Source organism: Gracilinanus agilis, chromosome 4 (genome assembly GCF_016433145.1).
Source record: "Gracilinanus agilis isolate LMUSP501 chromosome 4, AgileGrace, whole genome shotgun sequence".
NCBI classification, from domain to species: Eukaryota; Metazoa; Chordata; class Mammalia; order Didelphimorphia; family Didelphidae; genus Gracilinanus; species Gracilinanus agilis.
The window spans coordinates 405,229,898-405,243,960 of NC_058133.1; the positions used below are offsets into that span (position 1 = coordinate 405,229,898).

General features: G+C 32.8%; 1 protein-coding gene across 1 annotated transcript in view; it reads left to right on the forward strand.

Annotated features, from left to right (window-relative positions):
- Positions 1-14,063, forward strand: part of UTRN (utrophin) — a 674,836-nt gene that overhangs the window by 621,583 nt on the left and 39,190 nt on the right. Inside the window, exon 66 of the mRNA XM_044675452.1 lies at positions 7,173-7,309. Coding sequence (XP_044531387.1) covers positions 7,173-7,309 — 137 coding nt within the window. The remainder of the gene's footprint in view (positions 1-7,172; positions 7,310-14,063) is intronic.

Sequence of the window (14,063 nt, forward strand, 5' to 3'; positions counted from 1 at the left end):
AACACATACATATTATAAGAAACAAAAAAATCTCTGGGCCATCATTCAGAACTGAATATCCAAAATTTAATTATGGATATTAAAGCAAGAGGCCTCACCACACCCATCCTGTGGCAAAGACTTCATAGAGATGTCCAACAGTATGTTTTAAAGGTTTTTGACAGTTAATTATAAGGAGTCATTAACCAAGTAGAAGGTACATGTTATGTTAGGAAACACGTTAACGTTTAGTAACAAGGTTTTCTAACATTTGATATGAAGTAATAAATTCTAGTACAAGGTTAAGATAAGAAATTTTAATTAATTCTCTAATTACTAGTCCAGAACTATCATACTACCTCTGGGAGGGGTTAGGTCAAAGTGACCTCTCTTGGCCATAATATTCTGGGGAGCCTCTAGTTGCCATAAATCTTCACATGATCAAACAACACCTGGACATGCCAAAGTTGTTCTCCTATGATCTCATCAGGTCATCTGTGCACTCACCATTCCAAATGAGCATAGCTTATTTCCTACTGCATGAGTTTCAGCTTTCCTAGATAACTACACAGAACCAAAGTTTTAATTCTCCAACAGAAGGTCTTAATCTATTTGGTTGCTATAATATTCTAATCCACTAAACTAGATCCTTCTTAAGACTATGGTTAATTTCTGTTATAATTGACATCTTATACCTAGTTAGTTTACTAAACTGGCTCTAACTTTTTCTTAAAATTATAACTGCGTTTATCTAAAGGATTATATGTGATCACTTGGTTTATGGTCAATAATATAAAAGTAATAAAAACCAATTTTCCTTTGAATATATTACATATAACGATATGTATTCTGATATAATTCTTTGAACAGTTAATTGTATTTTTTATAATTATACACCATACAAACTTGAGAAAAGAGCACAAATACTTTAATTTAACATAATTCATCCTTTGCCATTTTCTGTTTTTTAAAAAATAGTTTAACTGAGGAAGAAACTTTGTAAAATTTACCAAATTCTTGTTCCTTCTTATGATTAGTATGCTGAGAATTGTGTGCTAACAGTGCTTGTCCAAGTTTTGAGTAATTCTTTCCATAGTTTCAAAGGCAACTTATTTATTTTAATTTTTAATTTTTTCCATGGTTACATAATTCATTTTGTCTCCCTCCATTCTTCCCTCCCCCCTCCTGTAGTTGATAATTAATCCCACTGAGTTATACATGTATTATCACTCAAAACCTACTTTCATATCATTCATTTTTGTAATAGAGTAATCTTTCAAGACCAAACCCCAAATCATAACCATACAAATAAGTGGTAAATCGTGTTTTCCTCTGCATTTCTACTCCAACAGTTCTATCTCTAGTTGTGGAGAACATTCTTTCTCATAAGTCTCTCAGAATTGTCCTGGATCATTGCATTGCTATTAGTAACAAAGTATATTACATTTGATCATCCTACAGTCTCTTAGTTATTGTGTACAATGTTCTCCTGATTGTGCTTATTTCGCTCCACATCAGTTAATGTAGGTCTCTCCAGTTCTTAAAGAAATCATTCTGTTCATCATTTCTTATAGCATAATAGTATTCCATCTCCATCATATGCCACAATTTGTTCAGCCATTCCCCAATTGTGGGACATTCCCTCATTTTTCCAATTTTATTCCACCACAAAAAGCACAGCAATAACTATTTTTATACAAACATGTCCTTCCCCATTTCTTTTATCTCTTTGGGATTCAAACTTAGTAGTGGTATTGCTGGATCAAGGGATATACATTCTTTTAAAGTCCTTTGTGCACAATTCCAAATTGTTTAAAGGCAATTTAAATTTTTAGAAAGGATGATGATTAAGTATACCAACTGAGATCATTTAAAAATATTTTCTTCCTTAAAATTCCAAATCTTGTCAATCTTTCACTAGAAGGCTTCTAATACCACTCACTGTTATCAATGGGAAAGATGGTATAGAAGGACGTGTAGATCATTTTCATCTTTATTACAAAGCTAAACCAGTTATAACTACAGAAATTTAGAAGTGTTATTTTTTAATAAAAAAAACAAAAACAAAAAACTTAGCCTTAATATGTTTGAGATCTTATGGTTCCTTTAGCTGTAATATGGCTGTATCCCTAGCAGAAGTAATTGTATAGTACCAATACAAATATTATCCATCATTTTGTTGGGATTAACTACTTTTTATTTCTCCTAAACTGTGTGGCATTCCTAGTACTAGTGCTTTGGGGACTGCCTCTCCATGTAAAGGGAAATGACCAGGAAGCAGAGACTAAAACATGTGATTAAATATGCTCCAACATGTTGGGGTTACATAAGAAAATATAATGAAATTTTCCAAATTTTAAATCAGAACCTTTGGAGAAATGCAGCTTTAGATAGACATTGTGTAAATTTAAAATCTTTTGTAACTTTAAAGAAAGCAAACAACAAATGACTTAGATGCATTTAGGTAATAGACAAAAAGGAAAGGTTTCCTTTTTTTTTTTTATCAGAATAGAGAAATTATACACTCAATTCTAAATCACAAATTATGATGACTTGATACCTAGAGATGGAAGTTAGTACAGTAGTTGCCAATATTTTAGAACATCAGAATAATGGATTTCTAATATTATAACTAAAGAAATAACATCCATTTGCTGAGATAATACATAAAAACAGAAGGCTACTCTGATATCAGTAATAGTTTCAAATGTTTAATATGAAATAGTTCAAATAGTTTTGACTTTTTATTTTATTAGTCACAGCAATAGCTATTTGCTTTGAAAAATAATAAATATATATATGGAAAAATTACTCATTCTATTGAAGATGTATTTACTCTGTCATGTATTAACATATAATTTGGTAGAACCTTGAAGTAATTTGTTGTCTGTCCATAGTTTGGTAATCTCTGGTTTAGACTATCAGAAATGTAAAAAAATTTTAATTTTTAAATGTCTCTGCCTCTTAGCCTTCCTTGATCCCCTCACTAAGTCCCAACTAAAATCCATTCTTCTACTGGAAGCTTCTCAATTCTTTTTAATTCTAATGCTTCTTTGTGTTAATTATTTCCTTTTTATGCTGTCTATAGATTCTTTGCAGACATTTGTTTGCTTATTTCCTTAATTAAACTGTCAGCTCCTGGAGGGTAGATGCTATCTTTTGCCTTTTTTTTTTTTTTTTTTTTTTTTTTTGGTATCTCCTGGGCTTAACATAGTATTGCCATATTTAAGTGCTTAAAAAGTATATTTTGACAAACTCTCAAATCAGTCTAGAAAGCCTTATTTAATTAAGCACTTTTTTGTATATAAGCACATAATTAATGGTTACATAAGTGATTTTGAGACTACTCATTTAATGTGTGCATGTACCACAGTCAATTTGGAACACCAAAAGCTCTATGATTTTGTGTTCCAGTACTCCCACCAGCCTTAATGGATCACACCCCCTGGACCTTCCTTAGTAGATTGTTTCTTGGATTGCTGTGACTAAAGAAACTCCATATAAATAAAGTGGCTCCCTAGAGGACAGCCAATGAAGGGTCTTTTCAGCCTGCTAGAGTTTCTCGAGTCTTGTGCTTTGTTGTCTCTTTCCTGGAGAATCTATGGGTACCACCATGCCAAAAGGAGACACACCCAGGAATAGAATTTTAATGGAGAAGTATAGTTTTTGCTGGTATAGTTGAATGTGATTCTGATGAATGTTGTGTATTGCTAACTGAAACTCAACTTAAAAAGAAAGAATTCCTCTGAATTTTATATTACTTTAGATTTTTTTGTTTTTGTTTTTGTTTTTTTTGTATTAAAAGCATTTAAAGTATATATCCTACTTGGCCTGGCTACAGATTTCTCTGTCTGTAACATTTTGCAATTATGTCAACCCTTTCCTTATAGAGAAAGCCTCCTTTGAATCTGTTACACTGCACTCTCTTGCTTTTCTTCTTATTTGAAAGCCTTTTTTTTAACACTTTCTTTCTCTGGACCTAGTCCTCTTACTGTCCTTTAAATGTTAATTTCCCTCTATGTTATTTCACAAAATCAGAGTCCCGGGGTTGGGAGGAGCCTGAGCAGCTATCTATCTAACTAGGTCCAGCAAGGTTGGGAGTGGGGGGAGAGTCAGTATAAATTACTGGAGTCTATATTGCCTTTTTTCTTTTTCTTTCTCAGAATATTATTTCTCAGTTTTTAAAATAGCTAGTGTAAAATTTATATATTGAATACATATTAATAATAATACAAAAATAATGGTATACAAAATTCTGTCAGTTATTGGTCAATATAGGCCTTAGTCAAGCAAAAAACGCTATTTGTATTATTAAGGAAAGAATATAATTCTATTTAAAAGGCATTCTTTCTGCTTAAGTATAAAATGTATATATGAAAACATGTGTATAATGTCTTACAGACTTGTGTTGTAAAGTAATTTCTGGATATTAGTTACTGATTATGAACATTCAGTTGTAGACTTTGAAGTGGGAGTAGAGTTTATCTTAAGCTGTCATAACTTTGCTGAATAAATTATTTTGAAATGTAGCATTTATGAATAAAGTTGCACTTTTTGAATTTGAGACAATTTGGTTTTGCTATGATAAAAGTATAAATTTCAAAAAATTTAATGATTATTTACTTAGAAAAGTTAAGTGACCTGCACATGTATTTTCCAAAAAATATTTGTTTTAAAAATATTTCCAATTATATTTTTTCTTAGTTTTCAAATAAACAAGATCTCATGTCAAAATTTTACAACCATAGAAGTTCAATCTAGTAAAAAACCAAAAGCAGTTGCCTTCTGAAAGCAATTAATTTTAGATTTGTTTCACTCCATGGGTGTTAACAACCCCAAAAGCTATGATTTGGGAGGTTACATTTTCGAGTATTTACTGCAATGCGAATTATAGTAATGTGATATGATTTTGATTTTTCTTGTGCTCTTAACATTTTATATGATCTAGATGAATAAATGTTTTCTTTCCTAATCCATATTCCATTTTGTAATAGAATCTTTTCTTGCCTTTTGACTGCTCTTTGACTTTGTCTATGCTGGCTTCCATGTCTGGAATGATATCTCTCCATATTTCTACTTGTTGAAATCTTTCCTTACTTAACTTTCACTTCCATGAAACCTTCCCTCATATTCCTGCCTTTATAAAGGATCTCTTCTCACACGTCAGCCACTCTATTTGGAACTCTATACTGTAATATTTAAATTAGAATGCAGTTCTTGTGTTTGTTTTATCTCTCCTTGAGAATGAAGGTTCTTTAAGGGCAAGAAGTGTTCCATCTTTGTGTCCCCAGTTATCACTTAGCTTAAGTATATTATACATTACAGTGCTTAACATGTTTCTGAATTGCATTGGATATAGGACAAGGAATCAGGAGATGAATTTTCTAGTTGTGGTTCTTTCACTGCCTTTGTGAATGCTTGTTGTCAAGCTTGCAAAAGAAGAGAATAATATTTTGCCTGTTTGGAGATAGGCATAGTGGCATTGTGCATAGAGATCTGGTCCCAGAGGCAGGAAAATCTTGGTTCAAGTCCTGCCTGTGACACTTGTTGTTTATGTGCCTGGACAACTGAATTAACCTCTTATTGCTCTAGTTGACTCTAATACTTTATTTACACTGTGGAGACAGTATTGACCTACTTTGCTAGCAAAAGTTTCCAGATCTAGAAGTTCCCTTTTATCAGTGAAATCCCTGGGCCAGTCCCTATCCTTAAGTGCCCTAATTTGACTTACTTTAAGAAACTAATGGAATTTGTTAAGTATTTCAAACTCTCAGAGATAAAAGTGTGGATAGAAAACAGTAGATTGGTTAGAGGGACACTGAAAGAAAGCAAGTGTAACTAGTAGTAGAATTTCCATACATTTTAAAATAATAAATGACTAATTAAACTTAGCACAATGAACTTTTCCTTTCATTTAGTTAAATATCTTGCATCTCACAGGGGATTTGGGAAAATGAAAGATCTAAACTCATTTATCATAAAATGACTACACTCTGGTTTCCATCCTCTTTACTAGATTAGTCATTATATCCTCCTATAGCACTGTATGAGCATACAAAACTGCCACAAATTCATCCTTATCTTAAGAGAAATAATGTAGAGGAAAACATTAAGTAACATGTAGCCAGGAAGTCCTGGCTACATTCAGAATCTACACGTGACTCTTGCTGTTTTTCTACCTAGAAAACGAGGATAATACCTCTACTAGGCAGTATGGCAATTATAAGATACTGTATGTCGAGTTCTTTGAAAGTTTTAATCAATGAACATTTTATTTTAAATGCCTACTATGTGCCAACCACTTATGCTGAGTGCTAGGGATATAAAAATAAAAAAGTTAAGACTCTTCCCTCAAATTACTTACCATGTAATGGGAAAGACAACCCCCCAAAAAGGAAACTGGAGAGGGAGTAAGGGAATGTGATACCTGGCATGAGACATGAAGGAGTGCAGCTATGTAGGGAATGAAGAGGTGGATGACCTGCTAACCCTCTTTAAATGGAGGAGCTTTGAGAGGAGCTCTTTCTCCTTGCCTCCAGCCCTCTAATCAGAGGAGCAGAGGATATTGATGAGGTCTAAATGCCAGGGCTGATGCAGACTCACAGGATGATGAGTTTCCTGATGAAGAGGATCCTGGGGGAATGATAGAATTCAGTTCAAAGGAGTTTAGCCAGAAGGGAAAAGAATAAAATACAGTATCATTTCCAGTTATTGTTATAGTTATCATTATTATTACATTATTATTATCTGATGTCTGCATGCTTTAGGTCATGAAAGACCAGAGGAATGATGATTCAGCCTGTCAAAAAGAAATGGTCATTGTCAAGTTTAGTTTTAATGATTTTTTTAAAAGTGCGTTTAAGAGTTAGCAACAAGAGCTTCCAAAATCTACATTTTTTAAGTTTTAATTTTGTTGTTTCTGGATCTGTTATCAGAGCTTTAGAGAAAGTTCCCACTTATTTACTTCTGAACAGAAAGAAGAAACTCATAAACTAGCTAGCATATGTAATAATCCCTGAGACCTTATAGCTTTATGCTTTTGTAACTTAAATTGTGTCATGTTTCAGAACCACATAAACCTGCTGAACTGATCTGCCTTCAGACACAGTCCTTCTTCCTTTCCTCTGCTATTACTATAAATAATTACCTTTCATAACTCTAATTAGAGATGTTTAATTTATTTATCTTCATAGACAACATCAGGAGAAGATGTACGAGATTTCACAAAGGTGTTAAAAAATAAGTTCAGGTCAAAGAAATACTTTGCTAAACACCCCCGGCTTGGCTACCTGCCTGTGCAGACAGTTCTTGAAGGTGACAACTTAGAAACGTAAGTTTCAGTTTTTTACATAACCTTGACTTAAACTTTCATTAGTGTTTTTCTTTACAGTAGAGATACCAAAAAAAAAATCAGTACTAAGAACTTTGATGAGAAATATTTTTTCAGTAAAAATATATAAAAATCCTTATGTATGTAAAGTTTTTACCATTTGCTTTTGGAAAATCAGTGTAAAATGTAAATTTAGCCTTTATTTGCCTGTCTCATAAAATTTATGTTTATTTTTCCACCTTTTCTTGACTTGTCTTCTTTTCTTCCAGTTACAAGTGAATTTTTATTTTAAATCATTGTTCTTTTCCTATTTTTTCATTTATGTTAATAATTTTATACCTTCTGTTTTATATTTTGCATTTTATAATCTTTGTATGTTTATGACCTCTGCTACTGACCTTACTAAAGGTTAAAAAATTCCAGTTATCACTAAAATGTTTGGTCTTCTTGAGTCTGTAACCAGTGAAAGGATAAAGGAGTAGAACAGTACAGGATAATAGACTAATAGACAGGATTAGTCCTTTCTCCAAAGACTACAATTGGAGACCATATAGAAATAATGTTCAAAATAGTAAAATGAATTTTGGATTATATAACCTAAGGAAATAGAACTTCAAGTCAGTACTCAAAAAAGCTCTTTACAAAATGAAAACACTAAAGTTTATTTGGAAAATAAGTGATCACAGTTTGAATTGAGAAGAAATACCTGAATTTAAAGTATGTTCCCCAAAACTGAATTGTAGAACTAAAGGAAATAAGATGACTAGCTCATCCTATAGAGAACAAAGTGAAAAACACAGGCAAAAATCAAGATAAGTATATGCATACAGAGGCACCTGTTCATTTACTTGGAATATCTGGAAAACATTCTTTTTCATTAAGTAGAATCATCAGTTTATGACAGCAGGAAACACTTGTAGTCAGAATGAAAAGAGTGTGTCAAATGACTGGTGAAGCATTTCTACAATTTCAATGTTTCATTTCAAGTAAATGAAAATATTTCTTTTCTATAATTTCCCATGGAAAAGTCTATAGTAAGAAATGATTGGAATGCCTTGAATGAAGTCAAGTTCTTTGCTTTCAAAAAGTCAGAGCTAATTCTACTTTGTCAATGAAAGGTGAAAAACATCTGGTATAAATGCAAGATTCTAGTGTACCTCACAGATAATTCCTTAGAGATGCTGAAATCAGTTTGGAAAATTATCAGGTCTACAACCAAGATATATCATGAAGAAAAAACAAAGAGTATCATTTCACTTTGAGTACAATCATGGAATGCTTTCTTTTATTTTCATGTGATGCCATATAAGCTATAGCAACGATTTTTCAAATAATAATTTTATTTCACCTTAGTAGTAATGAGAAAATTTTTTAAAGATGCTAGTCAATAAAACATAGTGGACTTGAAGTCAGGAGAGAAAATGAAGGAACCAGGCATTTTTTAAGCACCTACTATGTGCCAGACACTGTGCTAAATGCTTTATGCCTACATGTTACCTAATCTGATGTTTGCAACAGCCCTGTGAAGTAGGTGCTATCAGCCCCTTTTTATAGTTTGCTAAGGGGAAAAAGGTTCAGTGACTTGCCCAGGGTCACATAGCTCGTAAATATCTGAGACTGGATTCAAATTTTAGTATTCCCGACTCCAGGTCCAGTGTTCTATCCATTTCACCATGTTTCTGTTTCTAGAAGAGATATAATTAAAGCCAGCCTCTTGACACTGGCTATATGACCCCCTGCAAATCACTTCCTGATCTGAAAAATAGAAATAATAATGTTTGTAGTGCCTGTCTTAAAGAGTTTAAATGTAAGGTGATATAACTAAAGCACTTTGCAAACCTTTAGAATGCCACTTAAATCTTGGTTATTTGCCTTTCTTTCTAGCTAGAGAACTACTTATTTAACATAAAGTATCTTTCTTTTATTTTTAATATAAATATATGTGCATTTACTAATACCTATATTTAAAAATAGCCTTAAATCAAACGTTTTTAACCTTTTTTTTACATCATGGACCCTTTTGACAGTCTGAAAACTATGAGCCACTTCTCAGAGTATTGTTTTTAAATGCAAAAAAAAATACATAGAACTACAAAGGACATAGTCACATCAGATATTTTAAAAACAAGTTCATGGATCCCAGATTTAAAAACTTGCCTTAAATGAAATGGAATTGCCTAAATAGGATATATGCCTTCTGGAATCATTTGTCTCATAAATTGCTTTGGGTTTGGTTTGGTTTGGTTTGGTTTTTAAGACTTAGTCTCCCTATCCTATCTTGTCTGTAATACTCACAAGACTGTTCCAACTACCTAAAGGCACAAGAGAGCTTTGACTCCCTCTCTTATCAGCTAGGACTGCTTTTCCTCTCATTAGGCAACATGGAAGCCCCTCTCCTTCTGCAGACTCAGGGTGACTCTGCCTCCTTTAAATTTCCACTCATGTACCAGTCAAGACATCATCTTCCTGATGGCACTGGTCCTCTTCAAAAACAAAGGATGAACAACAACATATTCATGTTGAACTTCAGTGTGGACACCAGTCTATGTAACCCACTTCAGCTCAACACTTGAGCTCTTGAGATGTGCCAGTCTCCACCTCCATAGTAGCTGTAGTCACCCCATAAGTGGGAGCAGGCATACACCATCATGCTGAGCTTGTTGCTTTGTTTTTTGAGGAAGAGTATTAAATATCAGTATATTAAAAGTTTTTCCACCACTAAAAATTATTCAAGGAAATTAGCTTAAAAAAATCACAAGGAAAGGAATGGCAGTGCTATCACTGTAATTTGTATTTTTTTGTCCTTTACATACTAAGACATCTCTATATATGTAACTGTCTCTCCTTTCTGTATACAGTATCATTTGTTTGTTTTAATGTCTCATCTAATGCATCATTTTCTCCATTATGTGTAAGTGATTTTCCTTGGCTAATATTTTATCTCATTCACCTTTTTAAATAATCAGAAGAACACTAGATTGGGAGTTAGAGGACCTTGCTGTAGGTTTGGAACTTTTACTGCCAATTTTAAAACCAATCATGACCTTGGTTTCCTCATCTGTAAAATGAAGAGGTCAGACTAAATGACCCCTCAGGTCCTTCTTACTCTAAACCCATGATTCTGTGAAACATTATCCCAAAGAAGTGCCATTTAAAGAGATAATTTGATGGGTCTGAGCTAAATGCAATGTCAGTTTGGAGAAGTTGTTAACATTTGTGCCCCCAGTACCAACAATCTTCACATGATTTGTCAGGGTGAATTTGATCATTTTGGACTTTTGTATCATCATTTGCCTTCTTGTGTCAAATTTAATGTTATTAGTTGTATCATTCCTTGTTAACTTGCTATTCCAGAAGTTACTGAAGAAACAAACAAGATGACAAAGATGATATTTGTATTGTGATTTGGGGGGGGGGAGATTAATGGTGAATATGCTTCACATCGCTTACACATTGACCAACTGACATTTATATGAGGAAAAGAAAATAGATCTTGCCTGGGTTCTGAAAAACCTAATTAAAAACTAAAATGATCCTTGATTTAAAAATAAAAGATATAAATACTGACTGTGGTAGGCAGTATATTTTAGTGCCTAGAATAAACTAATCATCCTAATGTGTCATATTGGTAAAGTTCACAATATCTAGCAACCACTTTTGTACTCTTCTAGAGTGAATAACCATTTATGTGGATGAATAGTATCTCTTTTATTTTACCCTTGTCAGGGTGGAGTGACTGGGGACCGGGAGGGAATCAGTGAACTGGTAACTTGTTTTGTAGTTATTTATATAGCAGATTAGACATTCTAATAGTGCCTGTTGTGACTTTTTCCATTTGCACCATGTGACAGCCTATCATTTAGTGGCCAATAATTATACATGACTGTTTTGGGAAGTGTAGTTGGTTACTGAGAATTTTTTTTTTAAGATCAGTTGCCAAAATAGGAAAGGGAAGCCCATTCTAAGATTTATTTACAGAATTTTATACCTGGATAGGCGAACTTTGTCTTCCTAAATAAATGAAAATAGATAAGTCAGAAGTGGTTAAAGAATGCTGTCCAAGTTGTTTTCCATTTCCCCCCAATTTAGGCCAAGGGAAATTGAGCTCTAAAGTTATACAGGGTAAACGACAAATTTTTATTCACTTTCAAAAGATATTTACTGACTATTAAGAAAGTAGAATTGCTTTCCACAAATACCTTTAATAATAAACACATACTTTCTCCTCCAATTTCGGAGCAGCCAGGAGACTGGGGTGTATAATACATGAATTTCTTTCCAGACCATGATTCTTTACGGTTATTTTCATCTTAGAAGAAGAAGATTGTTCTATCATATGTGTAATTATAGGGGGAAGATACTAGTAAGCAGAGTCAAGAAAACAATATATACAGTGACTAAAACAATATAAAAGGAAAGAACAAGTGTGAAAAAAAAGTCAGAAGTTAGTTTTACAAAATTACAAAGAACATGCATGTCTTGAAAGAAGAGATATGTGGAGAGGCTCCAACCCTACTTACCTTTTTCTGGAGTGGGGAAGTTCATTAATATTGCATATGGTACAGACTTTCAGAGTCCTTTTGGTGTACTAATCAAGTATATTGATTTTTCCCCTTCTTTGTCTTTAAAATATACAATTACATGAAATTGGGAGAAGCTTTTTTTTAGAGCATTTATGATGGGGCTAAATCCTGCCTAGATTATTCTACTGGTAATTTAAATTCCATATTAGAATGAATTGAAACTCTCTTAGTTAACGTTTATTAAGCTAAGTGCCAGACCCTATGCTAAATGCTAGTTATACAAATACAAGCAAAAAGAAATACAGAATTTCAGATATCTCCTATACTAAAAGAGGGAGCGAATAGGCAAACGATTACGTTCTTTTAAGATTTTATGCAAAATAAGTTGAAAGTTATCATAGAGGGAAGGCATTAGCATCTTATAGGACCAGGAAAGGCTGCTCATAAAAGATGGTGTTTTATCTGAACCTTAAAGGAAGCCAGGAAAGATCTAACAGTTAATGAAAGGAGATGTAATTAGCCATAGTAGAGGATGGATATCAGTCAGGATACTTAAGCTGATATAGATGAGGGCACTCCCCTGCCTCTATGTGGCAATCAAGCAGAAGGGGAAAGTTTATTGTGGTTTTTGTCCTCTGCTGACCAAGAAATGAAGATGAGGCTTTAAGCCTCCTGAGCAATTTAGTCTTCAAGATTCTTTCAATTTTAAGGATGATACCCCATACCTCATGTTCAGGTACTTGAGGAGAAAGATATTCTTAATGTCACAACTGATCCAGGCACTGGGAAGCAGGGGTCCTAAAAAGACTATCACTTACCAACTTCAAGTTAGATAATTATTTAACTGCCTCAGCTTGCCTCATCATCAAGCTGACTAAATAACATGTGCCTTCAGATCTCTTTGACTGGTATATGCATAAGAATCAAATCATTTTGTAATATCAGAGAGCCTTGAAAAAAATAAAATGAGGCTGTAGTACAGAAGATCATTATTATTTTAGCCATCATTAATCAGTATTATTTATAATAATAAATCAATATAGTAAACTCATTTATTTTGACTGTAAACAGGGACAGAATTAAAATAACTAAAATTTTTATAGTCTTTACAACACTTAATAAGATAGAAACAAAAGAAACTTTTAAAACCTGCCAAAAACTTATTAAAATAAAACAACTTACAGGGAATTGCATTGGGCCAGTAGAGATTCAACCCTGTTTTCCATGCCATCTGCTTTAGAACATGAAGAGAATCAATGTTTATAATGAGTACCTTAGGGAACTCCAATGTGGCCTAAAGAATATTTTATGAATTATCAAAAAACTAAATTATTCAGAATAATTATATTAAGTGTATTTTATTGCATTATATTTGAAAATTAGTAGTTTATGACAACTAGAATATCTCATTAACCAGACAACTTCCTTTTGCAGCCACCTTGGCTATATGGAAACACATTTTATTATTTAACTTCTCCTCTTCATAAATATATAAGCCACACTTTTTTAAAGGGTACCTCATAATTATACAAGTATATAACCTTGTTGTTTTTTTTAACTCCTTACCCTGAGCAAAATGCCAATATGTTATGATATAGTTGTCATATAGTAAAAGCCTCTAGCCTCGCTTCTCTGACTTAACTTTTTTCCAATGGTATTTCCTTTTTTAAAAATAAATTTGCCCAGATATATGAAGATCTGTGAACATTTTTCCATTCAACTACTTGTCTCTACCATTCCTATCTCAGTTCAGGGAGTTATTCTTTGTGCCAGCTGAATTAACTTCACAAGAACTAGTCAAGCAGCTTTGCAAAGCCTTTCCCATTTCCAGTAAGATCAAAAATGCATTTTAATGTTAAAAACTTGTGAGAAATGCCCCAGTACATTTTAAATTTGAGACATATTTTCTCATTCAATTTCTATTTATGGAAAGCATAGAGCAAATACAAATCACAGAGCCCCAAAGTATTGTGCATAGTAAATTTTTCACATAATTACTTGCTACTTTATATCCAGTTTTTTTGATAGTTAAAAAAAAAAGGATTGCAGAAAACTGTTGTTTAACATTATATTATGCCTTGTTATACTTATTTTATGAATAGACAAGTATCTTGGAGATATTAAGACTTACTAATAGATAGCATCTGAAAATCTCTTTTGAAAATAGATCCAAAAAGAATTAATTTACAATTTCTCATTTGAATCCGAAAGTCCCCATTCTTTGTAAGTTC